The sequence below is a fragment of the Xyrauchen texanus genome, chromosome 27 (assembly GCF_025860055.1).
Source record: "Xyrauchen texanus isolate HMW12.3.18 chromosome 27, RBS_HiC_50CHRs, whole genome shotgun sequence".
NCBI classification, from domain to species: Eukaryota; Metazoa; Chordata; class Actinopteri; order Cypriniformes; family Catostomidae; genus Xyrauchen; species Xyrauchen texanus.
Window position 1 is genome coordinate 39,169,687 of NC_068302.1, and position 15,765 is coordinate 39,185,451.

Genomic DNA, 15,765 nt, shown 5'->3' on the forward strand with positions numbered 1-15,765 from the left:
ATCATCTTTGAGATGCGTTTTAACCCTAATATCTTCTCTCCAGGTCAGCTCATTAAGCTCACTTGGACTTTCTGACATTTTGAATGCTGGAAAAACAGCCTAAACCCAGCCTAAGGTGGTTTGCTGGTCTAGCGGCCTGGCCTAAAAAGATCTAAACCAGCAAAACTCCAGCTTGGCTGGACCAGGAGAGCAACTATACCAGCAAACTACCTTGTTTTAAGCTATTTTAAGCTGAGTTTTTTTTTCCCCAGAAGGGAAACAAACTACTCAATAGCTCTGTTTTTAAAGCTAGTGAGCTAGCTGGCAGTCTACATAGGCAGCTACCTTTTAAGGTGGCATCATAAATGAAATGTAACATCATGAGTGGGCCATTATTTTTGTTTGCATTGGGGCATTAAAGGACACTTAAAGGGCTAGTTCAGCCAAAAGTGAAAATTCTCATCATTTACTCACCGTCATGCCATCCCAGATTTTTAGAAGAATATCTCAACTCTGTTGTTCCATACAATGCAAGTGAATGTTGATCAGCACTTTAAAGCTCCAAAAAGCACAGACAGTCGTAGTAAAAGTAATCCATATGACTCCAGTGGTTTAATATGACTCGTGAGAATCACCCTAAAATGCCAGAAATCATCCATTTCCACTGCGGTACATAATGACCATCATAGCATTTTAATTTGAGATGCTTAAATATTGTTTTGACTCTCTTTCGAGTAGGCGTGCAGTTTCCCAGCTCGGACGGGAACGCCGTGGCACTTCAGAAGAGATTACTGAAAGAAGCTGCGTCTTTCATCATCAACGACCAAATACCGGCACTTGTGAGTGTATTCAGTGTTTGTGTACGTTTCTATGCATATGCATGGGAGAAACGGTGTATAACGGTGTCGGTTTGTGCTTTCAGATGAACGACTGCGTTCAGGGCTCAGATGTGCCCATTGATGGCACTACTTTACGAAAAGCCCTCCATCAGAAGGGCATAAACTTGCGCTATCTAGGTCACCTGATCTTGAGCATCAGCCAATCAGATCTCAAACATCAACTAAGGCACATCACGGTATGGCGATGACACATTTCACTGACTGTTTTGATGCATTTTCTCCTTATTTAGCAGCGTTATTGCGCTTGTTTATCTTTGAGAATTTCTTAATTAATTTTGTTTAAATGTACAACATTACTCTTTGTCTTATGTTACCATGTTATGCATTCAAATGTGATGCTATAGTTTACTTTTGTGTGGCAAACCTGGAAATGTGGAAAGGCTCACTTTATCATCTAGAGTGTAATGCTGTACTGGAGTGGTGATGGTGTAGTGGTCTAAAGCACATAACTGGTAAACTGGTAATCAGAAGGTTGCTGGTTCGATCCCCACAGCCACCACCATTGTGTCCTTGAGCAAGGCACTTAACTCCAGGTTGCTCCGGGGGGATTGTCCCTGTAATAAAGTCTCTGTAAGTCGCTTTGATAAAAGCGTCTGCCAAATGCATAAATGTAAATGTAATGCATCGTATTTTGTTGTTTCTTTTGCAGAGGTTGGCATTTGCTGAGATTGTTGTGCGTTGTGCACAAAGGTTCTTCAATGGCTACATTCAGGCATGACATTTCATTCAGTTGATCTGTAAACAAAAGTTGTTGTGTTTTAACCAAAAAGAAAATTAATGTGGAACACAACAGTTTTGTGGGAGCTATCCCTTTAAATGTTTATCATGTCTTGTGCGGTGTTGTTTAGGGGGTGGAGTCAACTTACTTGTCTGCAGCGGCGAGTCATTTCCTCTGCTGCTTACTGGTTAATCACTTCAGTTCAGCATCCAACGGGGAGGAGTCTAAGAAGCGCTCCAGGAGGCGTGGTCGTGGAGGGGGAGGGGCTTCTGAAAGCACCACCTGGAGTGCACTCAGTGGTAATGAACTGTGGAGTGTGATCTGTCAAGATGCTCAGGAGACCTACAGACTTAAAGAGGGACTTGGGTAAGGGACAATCGACCACTTTAACCCCGGGAGCCACTTCTCTTAAACCTGTTCAATTTGAAATTCAGTCATTATTTATTCACCTTCATGTCATCCAATGCTTCTGTATTTTAAAGGATGTTGCGATTGCTGATTTTCGTACAATAGCAGTTGATAGTGACTCACTTTAAAGCGCCTAAAAGTAGCCCATGCAAATCTTCTTAAGACATATGATGATCACTTTATATGATGAATAAGTGGGTTTGGAACCACATGGGGGTGAGTAAATAATGATAATAATAGTTCATTTTTGGGTGAACTATTCCTTTAATTTTAACATGTGTTTTATGTGATTTACTCACTATTAGTGTGTGAATAATCAAACATTTTCTTGCAGATCAAATGTGGACTATCTGGTAGAGCAGTACGGACTCCAGAAGATATCCCTGTTGAGAGAGATATGCTTGAAGACTGGCATTCAGGTATTAACCACTATAACATCTTAACAATGTGTGTAATGCATGTTTGAAAATCGTTGGTTTCATCCTAAATGTTTGTTTGGATATTGGATTGCACTAACAAAAATGTAATATAGTATTACCATAGAAATACCTTGGGTTTTTAGACAGGTGCCATGATATTACCATCACTACCGATGAAATTTTTTGTAAGGCACCATAAATCAGTAACTTTCTGTTGGAATGGAAAAAATAATAATACAAATAATGTGTATCCTTTTGACAGTTGAACATCATTGTGCAATTTGAAGGTTTATTTTAATTATTTATATTTTAAGAAAATGTTTTGTGATGACACAGAGCAGGAAATTACCATAGTTATGGAAAACATGGAAATATTAGGGAATTTTACAATTGTGTTTTCCAGGCCTGGGCAAGTCTTGGAAATTAGTTCAACCTTTAAAGTCATGGAAATGTTATGGGAATTAATAAAATCTTTAAAATCTTTCCATGATTTTAAAGATTTTATTAATTCCCATAAAATTTCCTGCCTAATATTTTCATGTTTTCCATAACTATGGTAATTTCCTGTTATGGGAATTAATACACTCTTTAAAATAATGGAAAGTTAAGGAAATTAAATCTTTAAAATCATGGAAAAGTTAAGAAAATTAATTAAATCTTTAAAATCATGGAAAGTTAAGAAAATTAATAAAATCTTTAAAATCATGGAAAAGTTAAGGAAATTAATAAAATCTTTAAAATCATGGAAAAGTTATGGGAATTAATAAAATCTTTAAAATCATGGAAAAGTTAAGAAAATTAAATCTTTAAAATCATGGAAAAGTTAAGAAAATTAAATCTTTAAAATCATGGAAAAGTTAAGGAAATTAAATCTTTAAAATCATGGAAAGTTAAGAAAATTTATAAAATCTTTAAAATCATGGAAAAGTTAAGAAAATTAATAAAATCTTTAAAATCATGGAAAAGTTAAGAAAATTAATAAAATCTTAAAAATCATGGAAAAGTTATGGGAATTAATACAATCTTTAAAATAATGGAAAGTTAAGGAAATTAAATCTTTAAAATCATGGAAAAGTTATGGGAATTAATACAATCTTTAAAATCATGGAAAGTTAAGGAAATTAAATCTTTAAAATCATGGAAAAGTTATGGGAATTAATACAATCTTTAAAATCATGGAAATGTTATGGGAATGAAATATTTACAGTCATGGAAAAGATATGGGAATTAATACAAGCTTTAAAATTCTGGAAAAGTTAAGGAAATTAATACATGCTTTAAAATTATGGAAAAGTTATGGGAATTAATCAAATCTTTAAAATCATGAAAACGTTATGGGAATGAAATCTTTTCAGTCATGGATTTTAATAAAAGTCCCTAGTCATGGAATAGTTATGGATGTTAATGAAATCTTTAAAATTATGAAATAGTCATAGATATTAAATCTTTAAAATCATGGAAATTAATAAAATATTTTCAAGTCACGGAATAGTCTTTTAGTCAAGGAAAAGGCACAAACAAAACACTGCTGTGTGCGTCTCTCTCTCTCTCTCTCTCTCTCTCTCTCTCGCATCCCTGGCTCCTCCTTTTATCTCTCTCCCACTGATTGGGCAACACAGGGCCGGGTATGCATCCTTTTGGCCATGCCCTCCCCCTCATCATACATGCTTCTGTCCAACGTGATCCAATCGTTATTTTGATTTGGTTCTTTTTTTCGATGAGGGTGAACTAGTTCACAAATCAATCCATAAATGATGCATTATCAAATCAAACTGAATCCAAAATGATATCTTAAAATCCTTATTTAGGAATGACATCGAGATTCATTTGTATGTCGTGAGACCTATGACTTGTATTATAGAGAAACCCTTTTTAAATGGTCTGTATATGAATGTGTCTCACAGCTCCGTCTCAGAGAGTACGATCTTGACAACCGTAACAAAGCACCAATCTCTCCTGATGACGTGCTCAACATTCTGCCTGTCATCAAGCACATAACTCTGACGACCACTGACGCCACACGGATGTTTCAGGCAGCTCAGAACAGCCTTCAGAAAGGTAACTATGGAACAAGGTCATAAAGTGTCATGTATTAATAATATACATGTGAGCAGATGTGTTGGACTGATGGGGTTCTCTCACTGTAGGGCTACTGGAGCAGGCGTATGAGCAGCTGAAAGAAGCGTCGTATCTCTTTGGCCGTGTGTGTGATGACCTGCACCCTGAAGCCTGCCATTGTCTTAGTCTTCTGGCAAAAGTGGCCTACTTACAGGCCCATCCTGCAGAGGTGTGTGGGTTTGTCTACTATCTAGGGTGCATCATGAACAGGAGCTTTACTGCCCAATGAGTTAGTGCTGAACTGACTTGCTTTTCAAGTGTCTAAAACTGTGACTGTTCTCGTAGTAAAGTGAGAAACTTGCATTTCTCTCTCTCTCTGTAGGCTCGTAGCGTGCAGCTGAGGGTCGTGGTCATCAGTGAAAGAGTTCTGGGCTTTGACCATCCCAACACCATTCAGCAATATGTGAGTAACGCTTCACCAAACAACACAAACCTACATCTGATAATGCACTTGAGAGCATCGAAATCTCACGCAGTCGCCACTCTCGTTCCAGGTACTGTTGGCAGTGTATCTGTTTGCTGGAGGCGAAACCGCTCTGGCTCAGCGCTGCTTGTATCGTGCCAAAGTTCTTCTGTTGACGGTTCACGGATCAGATCATCCGTACACTGCAGTCATAGATGTAAGCATCATTTGCCTTTGAGCGAGTCTCAGGTAGCAAACCTTTGCCCATATTGCAACGTATTCTGGCCAAGAGCTGCCCTTTTAGATAGGAAAAAGCCGTCTGATTGGCATGTGAAGTGACCAACCGCAGTTTGTTTTGTTTTTGAAGTGCCCCGTTTAGGGGGTTTTCTGAACGAGGTAATGCCACAATACTAAACCAGCACGGGGAAAAAAAAGAATATAAATAATGTCTCCGCAAATGGTTGTACAGAAAAAACAAATTGACAAAATTTCTGTCTTTCCCAGAGCAACAGAAACTGAGTATTTCAGACATAACCTAAACAAAGCAGAATGAAGGTTATTGACAAATATGTTTGTCCGAGATGCTAAAAATTAAAAATTGAAATCTATGTAGATTTAAACACACGTGTCAAGTTCATCGAAATTTAGTCTTCATTAATTTAGCAAAAAAAAACAAAAAACATTTATAGCATTTAGATTTTTTACATAAAATTTTATTAATTTTTTCTCCACAAAAATATTACTTTCAAAATGTCTGTTATATAAATATAATAATAAAGGTAATAAAATACTTTTCTTGCATCTTGAATACATTCAATAATTATTAATTTCAAAAAAGCTTTCAAACATATTTTCCAATGTACATTATTTTAATTTTTTTTATCATTATTCATTTTGAGTCACAATTATCAAGACAATTTTTTGACAAAGTTATTATTATTATTATTTGTATTTTTTTGTAAGAAATAATGATAAAAGTTTGTACTCGTGGATATCTAGTTAAAGTACTACTAATGGTGCGTTCACATACAACGCTTAGCGAGTGTTTCGTGCAGCGCGATTACATACAAAGTCAATGCAAAGATACGAATGAAGAGAATGGTGCGACTCGAACACGTGAAAACGCTCCATTCGCTTCTTGACGCGTATAAATCCACATAACGCATTGTCGCGAAAGCCTATCGGCATTGTATGGAACGCCAGCTAGCTCACAAACACGTGACTTCTGACACGAAGACAACGCGTAGACAACACGTGGACAACGTGCAAACAACGTGTTGTTGACGTGTTGTCTACGTGTAAGAAGTCACATATTTGTGAACTGGATGGCTTTCCATAGCATTGAGATTGTCCGGATGTCACTGACGTAGTAGCAGAAGAAATCTGGAAAAATCAATGAAAACATTTTAGAAACAACGTCATACATGTACAGAGACCGGCCGAAAAAACACATCGCTTGGAGGAAAGTGAGCGAGTTCGACTACCTGGTAAGTTCGGAAAATGTTCGACTACCTGGTAAGTTCGGAAAATGTTCGACTACCTGGTAAGTTCGGAAAATGTTCGACTACCTGGTAAGTTCGGAAAATATTCGACTACCTGGTAAGTTCGGAAAATATTCAACTACCTGGTAAGTTTGCGTCTACTTGATTCCAGCTATAACAACAACAACAACAACAACAACTTACATTTATATAGCGCTTTTCTCAAACTCAAAGGGCTTTACATAGTATAGGGGGGAATCTCCTCAACCACCACCACTGTGCAGCATCCACCTGGATGATGCGACGGCAGCCATAGTGCGCCAGAACACCCACCACACACCAGCTATTGGTGGATAGAAGATGGTAGAGTGATGTAGCCAATTAAGGGATGGAGATTATTAGGAGGCCATGATAGATAGGGGCCAATGGGGGAATTTGGCTAGGACACCGGGGTTAAACCCCTACTCTTTACGAGAAGTGCCCTAGGGATTTTTAATGACCACAGAGAGTCAGGACCTCGGTTTAACGTCCCATCCGAAAGATGGGACGTTAAAATGGGTTGTACTTTACTATGAACCAAGTCGTAGAAGCCCCTCCTCCTGTCCTTTCTGGAAGAGAAGGGGGAATACTCACGGGTTCGCGAGTTTAAACACACATTTATAACCCAGCGGTCAAACTCGCGCGAGCATTGCTCGTATGTGCTCGTATGTGAACGCACCATAAGTGCCTCAAACAAAACTCGAATTAACTATCAAAGACTTTGTCACTAACCTGGCAAACGTTGGCAAATCTAGTGATTGTTTTATCCTCAAAAGCGCTCATTGACCTTGTAAACAAATTTTAGCATAAAGCCAGCCAATCAGATTTGAGCTTGCCATTTTGAGAAAGCTATTTTAGTTTTTAGTCTGTGGGTTTGCTTTTTTTAGGCTGAGACTGACCATAATCAACTAATTACAAATTGAGTTTAATATAAATTTGTTTGAGTGATAATGTTGAACATTTTACCTCATTATCGCGCAGGCTTCTCTTGGATTGGTTCTTCAGGGAGAGCAGTCGATACATTACCTACAGAGCGCACTGAAACTCAACAGCTCTTTCAGAGGAGAAACAGACGTCACAACAGCTCTGACGTAAGACAACGTACACCAATAGGAATCATACAAGTACCGGTGGGGGCTGTTCACACCAAGTGCAGTTTCCATCCGTCTGTGCAGTTTTTCTATGCAAACAAGCATTAGACAGACGTCTTTCACCATTTCGCATTACATATTTTATTCAGTACTAAAAAGTATCAATATCTCCATGTAATTACAAAATAAGCTATTTCTGTTTGTACATACGGTAGTGTATAATGTTGTTGCCCATTAAGAAGATTTGGGACCCTAATTAGGTTTTTATTTGACCTAGGATGCTGCCTATGTAGACAGTGAAGCAGCTCACTAACAGATTAGTCAAACTCAAATAAAATAAGTTCATTTAAGACACATAAAATGATTCATTAGAGGTCTTTATTTGACTTGCAGTCACCATTTGCTGGCTCAGAAACTGTGTGGGATTGGTGACTACCGAGGAGGGGTGAATCACGAGAAAGAAGCTCACAGCATCTTCCAAAACAAGGTCAGATTTTGAATGTTTGTACATTTCATTCATTCTTTGGGTATGATGGTGATCTGAGCTTGCTTGTGTCTGTTCTACAGTGGGGGGAAGATCATCCACAAACCAAATGCAGCTCAGACTTCTTGAGGAATATTACCCAGCAGGCTGTGCGCGTGGAGCGGTCGATTCGTCAGGGAGGCGTGGAACTTTCTAATACACTGCCTGAGGCAAGCGCAGTGTGAAACCATCTTTTTAAGGAAAAGTTTTAGGTCTTCCTCATGATTTCTATTAAACGTGTGTCCTCTTTTACGTCTACAGAATTTGGTTCCCTCTCTGGACACAACATTGGAACAACTTGCTCTGGTCAACGGCATACTGATGACTTCATACAGGTAAGAGGCGTTAAAGAGATTTTACTGCTTACGAACTGTGTTCAGTAAGAAAACTAAATTTTAGGAACATTATAGTAACCCCCAACTTACTGGCATCTCATCTCGTAGAGATATAAAAACTCAAATTCAATGAAATGGCCACTATAATGATTGCAGTGTTGTAGTCCTCGAGACCGAGTCCTAGACTATATTTTCATGGTCTTGGTCTTGTCATGGACTCGTGAGCAATTTGACTCTGTCTTGACTCGAACAAGGGTGGACTCGGACTTAACCCAGAGTCTAGTCGAGATCTTGACGTTTGTCCCGCATTTCAGTCTGCTGCGTAGAATTATAACTGGTGCGGTTGTGCTCAAGTGGTACAGTGGGTCGGCCACTAATCACAGGGTTGGTGGTTTGATTTCCGGCCCACACAACTCCACATGCCTAAGTGTCCTTGGGCAAGACACTGAACCCCAAGTTGCTCCCAATGGCAGGCTAGCACCTTGCATGGCAGCTCTGCCGCCATTGGTGTATGAATGGGTGAATGAGATGCAGTGTAAGCGCATTAAAATGAAGTCTCCAGTCATATCAGTAACCTTATAAAAGCTGTTTTATTCTACATGGAGCGGGTCCGCACGTGGGGGCGGCCATATTAGAATCACATGACCAGCTGAATACTACTCGCTTAATCTCAGTAACCGTCCTGTTATTGGACACTTTCACTCATTGATTAAAGTAATCATGGCTGACTGTGAATAATACATTTCTACAGTGGCATCTGAAACTGAAAACTATTGATTTTAAATGATGCTGCATCCGAGCCACTAGGTGTCAGTGTAAGTCCAAGATGACTCGAAGACAAACGTGCTGAGTGCACCTTTAATTCTCATTATTGTAATGTGTCTGGATAGTTTGACACTTTTGTTGTTGTTGTTTATTATTTGCATTATCTAGATGTGATTTTCATAAGATTCCCATTATTGTAATACAATATTTGTATTATTTAAATCATCATAAAAGGCAGCACCACAAATACTAATAAGATGTAAACATACTTTATCATTTATATAATATATTTAATGATTTGCGATATTTTGCATTACTGTAATTTCCGGACTAGTGAGCGCACCTGAATATAAGCCGCACCCACTGAATTTAAAAAAATATATTATTTTGAACATAAATAAGCCGCACCTGTCTATAAGCCGCAGGTGCCTACCGGTACATTGAAACAAATGAACTTTACTCAGGCTTTAACAAAACACGGCTTGTAACAAAAATAAATAAGCTTTAACGAAACACGGTGTGGCAGCGGGGGCGTGGTCAAGCGCCCGTCCGGGAGAGAAAAGCGGTAAGGGCACTTACATCAAGTGCTGAAAACTGTTTTTCCAAGAAGGACACGTGAAGCAGGGCACTTGACGTTCCAGGTAAGGCTTTTTATGGCCACAGCAATGTTTACAATCAATTTTATAAAGTTTCTCAATTCTTGGTCTTCTATGCGCCAACACTAGACTGCCGTGTGTCTGTCTGTCACTCTCTCACTCACACTCTCTCTGCTTCCTTTTTATGCCGCTCTCCCCACGCTTACTGAAATTAGACACAGGTGTTAGACATTAGCTCAGGTGTAAGTGCCCTTACCGCTTTTCTCTCCCAGACGGGCGCTTGACCACGCCCCCGCTGCCACACACGGCTTGTAACAAAAAATAAAACATTTGCAGTAAACAGTAGCCTAGCAAGAAAGTCATTGGTCACTATCTTCCTCCTCTTGTGCACATGAAACCACTGAAGTCATCTCCTTCGGTGTCGGAGTTGAATAGCCTCAGATTTAGTTGTCTTTTTCACTGAGTCAATTCCTCACGCTGCTGTTTCCAACGTCTCCCGTGCAGCAGCTCTATTTCCTTTTCCAACAGCCAGATCAATCGCCTTCAACTTGAAAGCTGCATCATATGCGTTTCTCCGTGTCTTGAGGGTGACAAAATGACTACCGTAATCAGAATGATGGGAAGTTTGACCGCGCTCGATTGAATCTAAACAGTAAACAAAAAAGTAGTTTGACCATAACCCCTTCGGCAATTTCATTGGTCTAATGAAAGCTTCATGCCACCAAAAAACTGAGCAAGTCACAGAATGTTTTTGTTTTTTTTAAATAAAATTTGAAAGCGGGAAAAATCCATATATTAGCCGCATCGTTGTTTAAGCCGCGAGGTTCAAAGCGTGGGAAAAAAGTTGCGGCTTATAGTCCGGAAATTACGGTACAGTACTGAGAATGTTTTGCATTATGGTACACTTAATCAAATAATGCAAAATAGTTTCATGGGAGATATGAAATATATTTTGCTATATTAATAATATAATATTATAAATAATACATATTAATATTAATTTACCATCATGTGGAAACTTTATTTAGGGCACTGCTTATTGGCAGCCGAAAATACATGTAAAAATGCAATTATGATACAAAATATCAGATACATTATTTCACAAGGAATGGGAGATAACAAACATTTTGTGAATGACAGAAATTTGAATTCTGCCATTGCTGTGTGTCTGATGCATTTTTAAATAAAGCAAAAGTTGAATGAATATCTTTCATTGTTGTTGTTTAAGCACAAGAATAATGGAGATCAAAGAAAAGCTGAAAGAGAGGAAAGCAGCAGAAGCTGAAAAGACCAAATCAGAGAGCTCTGAATCGACCAATGAGAACGAAGCTTCAGAGCCGCAGGCCAGTAATGGAGAAGTTACTGGGTACGCAACGACCAATGGGGAACAGACGCAAGAAGCCACCGATGGAAAGGAGGAAGCCAATGATTCAGATAAGTCCGACCACTTAACCATGAACGGAGAGATCGAGTCCCACCTGCAAAATGGAGATTGTGGCACACAAAACAATAGCGAGGAGGAAGAACATCAACCAGATGTCACCAACGGTGTCCCGACTGAAAACCAATCCAAATCATCTAACATTATGATGTCAGCAAATAAAGCACAGTCAGAATCAGTCGTGGTAAATGGTAATGAGTGTGTTGTGAGCGAAGGCTCGGTTGATTTGGAGAAACCGGCTGAGACAGAGTGAGACGTTCAGTGAGAAAATTGAGTATTTGAAAGCATTAAACATGTCTGTACGATCATCTAAATCGAGTGTTTTACATATAATACAAGAGAGGAAATATGAAATGAAGTCAATAAAATGTTTGACCAAAGTCTCTTTTCTGTTATTGAACGCATGTAACGCATCAAACTCGTTGCTTTTAGCTCATTTGCATTACATTTACACATTTAACAGCGAAAGTGAATATTCAGCAGGACATTATGTAGGGCGGGACTTGATTTCATATAGTAGAATTCGATTTTTAACTTGTTTACATTTGATTTGACTTGTTTTAGAGGTGGAGAAAGTTTGATGAACGCATTATTTTCTTCTCCTTTAGGGTCACATGTCCTGATGTATTATGCACAAGCAAAAAAGGGATATTTGTTAAGAAACTATTTTGACAATTTTATATTTGGCAGTGTCTGTGGCAGTGCCAGTTTCTCCACAGCAAGTTGTTCTATAGAGCCTTCCCACAATGCATCAAGTAGAACAGGGTCGGTTCACATGCCGCTCGTTTCCCCTCCTGATAAGCATGCACCAGAAAGAAAAATAAAACCATGCTTCCCAACTACAAGACATCTACTAGTAGGGAACAAATGAAATATATATTTTAATGCCAGTAGATGTGTGATCCACCTCATTCTCAGCGAGCATAGTGAAGCCGAGCACTTTGAGAGCGTCACACTCGGACACAGAAAACACAGGATCATACACACAACAACTGCCCCCTGGAATCTATAAGAGGACAAAAAGAGAGTGGTTAAGAGAGGTAGATTTTTATTTGGACCACAATATCGATATTTAATAGGTCAAATTATAGTGAGTGTGAGTGTGAGTGAGTGTGAGTGTGTGTGAGTGTGTGTGTGTGTTACCCAAACCATAACACACACAGTTTTGAGGAGAGACAACTTTGGAAGCTTAAAATGTGGTTCAACATGTATGGAAAACTGAGTCACCTCTCCATTCCAGCCAGAATATTTCTTCTCTCCGTTCATTCCTGCGAAGGAGAGATCAACAATACTCAAAGGGACAGTTCACCCAAAAATGAAAATTCTCTCATCATTTACTCACCCTCATGCCATCCCAGATGTGTGTGACTTACTTTCTTCTGCTGAACACAAATGAAGATATTTAGAAAAATATCTCGGCTCTGTTAGTCCTTACAATGTAAGTGAATGGTGACCAAAACTTTAAAGCTTAAGAAAGCACATAAAGGCAGCATAAATGTAATCCATTTGACTCCAGTGGTTAAATCCATGTCTTCAGAGGCTATATGAGAAGTATGGCTGGGAAACAGCTCATTTTTTACTTTAAATCTCCACGCTCACTTTCACTTCATTTGTTTTTGGCCATTCATTCTTCATGCATGTCACCAGCTCCTGGGCAGGAATGAGAATGTATAGTGAACTTAAATATTGATCTGTTTCTCACCCACACTTCTCATATGGCTTCTAAAGACATGGATTAAACCACTGGAGTGGCATGGATTACTTTTATGCTGCCTTTATGTGCTTTTTTAAGCTTTAAAGTTTTGGTCACCATTCACTTACATTGTAAGGACTAACAGAGCTGAGATACTCTTCTAAAATCTTTATTTGTGTTCAGCAGAAGCAAGTAAGTCATACACATCTGGGATGGCATGAGGGTGAGTAAATGATGAGAGAATTTTCATTTTTGGGTGAACTGTCCCTTTAACTGTTCAACTCAATTACCTTGCAAAATCAAATATCAAATGGTAATACCATGATTCATATTTATTTACAATGGTATTTACATGGTAATCCAATGTAATTCAAAGGACACCAAGAGGATACTTGCAAAGTAATGCCAAGGAAGTTTGTTAGTTTTGGTGCATGGATTTGTAACGTGTTAGGTTGAGTAATAATGACAGATCAAGGCTCTTACATGGCATTTATTATCCTCCGCTCTTCCGGTTTGCAGTCGTGGATCTGAGGAGAGTCTGTTTATGGATTTAAAATATGGTTTCCTCTTCGTCCAGCGCCTTTACGGCGTTCTGTTATCTGCCACCCGATATAATTACAAGACATTACTGCAAAAAGCTCTTTACTTCATTATGTTTAAGACTATTTAAAGTCTATACAGCCCGAAAAACATGATCAATCCGGTTAAAGTGCATCGACGTCCATATTAACTCATGTTGTATTGCTATAGGTGTTAATGACACTCATTTATACTATTTTGTCATTTAAACGCAATATTTGTTTACATACACGACGGTCTGAATGTTGTGTGTTACACTTTAATCGTCCCGGTCGTCCGCTGTTCACACGATACAGTTACAACGGTTCCACAATGACGATGTGACGAATGAATAAATAGATAAATAAAATGGCAAAAAAAAAAGTTAAATACAAAAAAATCGGGCACCATATTTATTATTGAGCACGAATCCTGAAATAAATGAATGAATCCGCACATTCACGCATAAATATATTTATATATATAAATAATTAAATGTTAAATAATTTAATAATTAGGCTACATAAATACTGAATTAAAAATCAACTTTCCTTTTACATTTTACCAGACATTTATTTGTTTTATATTGTATTATTTTTGCATTGATGGATGCATTTATTTATATATTTCAACATTTCTGTATCTACTCGCACATTTCATTATTTATATATTTATTTATGCAAAAAAAAAAAATATATATATTAATTAATTACGCAGGCTTCTTGCATCCTCACGTCCTTCATACATATTCTTCTGATTAGTATTTTAATTGCACCGTTAATAATTGGACAATCTCTACTTATAAATTATACGATGTATTTATTGCTTAATTTGTTGAAAGTTGTGGAAAAGATTGTTTATTGCATGTGTGTACACATTTGATTTAGAAGCGCGTCGCGAGACCTCTCATGAACGCGAGATGGCGCTCGTTCACATCCTCATTCCCGGGCGCGCGCACTCGGATGCTGTGGAGAATCTGAGGCGAAATAAAAAACAATTGTTATTCTCAAAATTCACTATTTTCAAACATTTTCTTTCCGAATTTGCGTCTTTAATATTTAAATAAATTAAAGAATTAGAATGAAGTGCATAATTGAAAATTTATGTCACGTTAAATTTGTAAAATATATTAAAACATGAATTTTAAAATAAATAAACAAGTGGAACTACAGTACATTGCCACTTTATTTACATGATTTAATTTGGCCTTAGTTTAAAGGAATAGTTAACCCAATTTAAATTCAGTCATTGTTTACACACACCACTGTGTTGTCATAACCCTAATTTCTTAACACAAAGGGAGAAAGTTTGAAAAAAAAAACATTTATGCTCAGTGATGTCACACAAGGGCAGTTTATGGTGACCACCTCTTCAAGCTTCAAAAGAACACAAAAGTTTATTTCAGAAGTCTAATAAATTATTGAATGAAAAGCATACGATAAGTTTTGGTGAGAAAACAAACTGAAATCGAGTGTATTATTTAGTGAAAATGTCCACTGACCGTTGATCTCCTTCACGCAGCCTCACGACATTAGAGCGTTCAAGCAAAAACTTGTTTTGTTCATCTAAAACAGGTCCACCACAGTGATAGTGACATCATAACACAACACAGCTGAACACAAAACAGAGAACAGAACTTACTAAACACGTCTGAAGAGTTTGTTGTTGAAGAATTGATGCATTTCTATGCCCAGCCTTATTTTTTTGATTTTGGTAATCAGAGTTTTTGTCCTAACCAGCTGTTACGAACAACGGCACATTCCATCAATCACTTGTTTTCTATTTTCGGCACCGCTCAGGTAACTCCGTCTGCTGTGAACTGTCACTGGTCCAAAAACTTTTACAAAAATAAGGCTGGGCATAGAAATGCATCAGTTCTTTGACTACAAACTCATCAGACGTGTTTATTAAGTTCTGTTCTCTGTTTTGTGTGCAGTGTTGTGTTCTGATGTCACTATCGCTGTAGCGGACCTGTTTTTAGATAAACAAAACAAGTTTTCGCTTGAACGCCCCAATGTAGTGAGGCTGCGTGAACTGTTGCTCTCGTGCCCTATCGTGACCGCACACAGGAGATCAACGGTCAGTGAACATTTTCACTAAATAATACATTCGATTTCAGTTTGTTTCTTTCATAACAATCATGAGTCTCATGAATAATTTATTAGAATTCTGAATTACACTTTTGTGTTCTTTTGAAGCTTGAGGAGGTGCTCACCATAAACTCCTATTGTATGACATCACTGAACACAATTTTTGTTTCACAGTTTCTCCCTTTTTGTTAAGAAAAAGAAATAAAGTC

At 38.0% G+C, this 15,765-nt stretch overlaps 1 protein-coding gene, 1 long non-coding RNA gene and 1 pseudogene across 3 annotated transcripts in view; 1 reads left to right on the forward strand and 2 right to left on the reverse strand.

Annotated features, from left to right (window-relative positions):
* Positions 1-1,521, reverse strand: part of LOC127621349 (uncharacterized) — a 13,020-nt gene extending 11,499 nt beyond the window's left edge. Inside the window, exon 1 of one of the 2 annotated variants that reach the window (XR_007967844.1) lies at positions 1,329-1,521. This is a non-coding gene — a long non-coding RNA (uncharacterized LOC127621349). Of the gene's footprint in view, positions 1-1,264 lie in introns of both variants that reach the window. The other variant, XR_007967843.1, reaches the window with a different exon arrangement.
* Positions 1-11,617, forward strand: part of LOC127621320 (clustered mitochondria protein homolog) — a 31,016-nt gene extending 19,399 nt beyond the window's left edge. The window contains exons 12-26 of the mRNA XM_052094875.1: positions 1-43; positions 718-818; positions 902-1,054; positions 1,528-1,590; positions 1,727-1,962; positions 2,339-2,423; positions 4,328-4,481; positions 4,571-4,710; positions 4,864-4,944; positions 5,036-5,161; positions 7,446-7,555; positions 7,949-8,042; positions 8,123-8,248; positions 8,340-8,413; positions 11,003-11,617. The exon at positions 1-43 is cut by the window's left edge and continues 62 nt beyond it. Coding sequence (XP_051950835.1) covers positions 1-43; positions 718-818; positions 902-1,054; positions 1,528-1,590; positions 1,727-1,962; positions 2,339-2,423; positions 4,328-4,481; positions 4,571-4,710; positions 4,864-4,944; positions 5,036-5,161; positions 7,446-7,555; positions 7,949-8,042; positions 8,123-8,248; positions 8,340-8,413; positions 11,003-11,468 — 2,052 coding nt within the window. The 3' untranslated portion in view covers positions 11,469-11,617. The remainder of the gene's footprint in view (positions 44-717; positions 819-901; positions 1,055-1,527; positions 1,591-1,726; positions 1,963-2,338; positions 2,424-4,327; positions 4,482-4,570; positions 4,711-4,863; positions 4,945-5,035; positions 5,162-7,445; positions 7,556-7,948; positions 8,043-8,122; positions 8,249-8,339; positions 8,414-11,002) is intronic.
* Positions 11,618-11,795: 178 nt separating this feature from the next.
* On the reverse strand, positions 11,796-14,752 carry LOC127621348 (SRR1-like protein; annotated as a pseudogene).
* Positions 14,753-15,765: the final 1,013 nt, after the last annotated feature.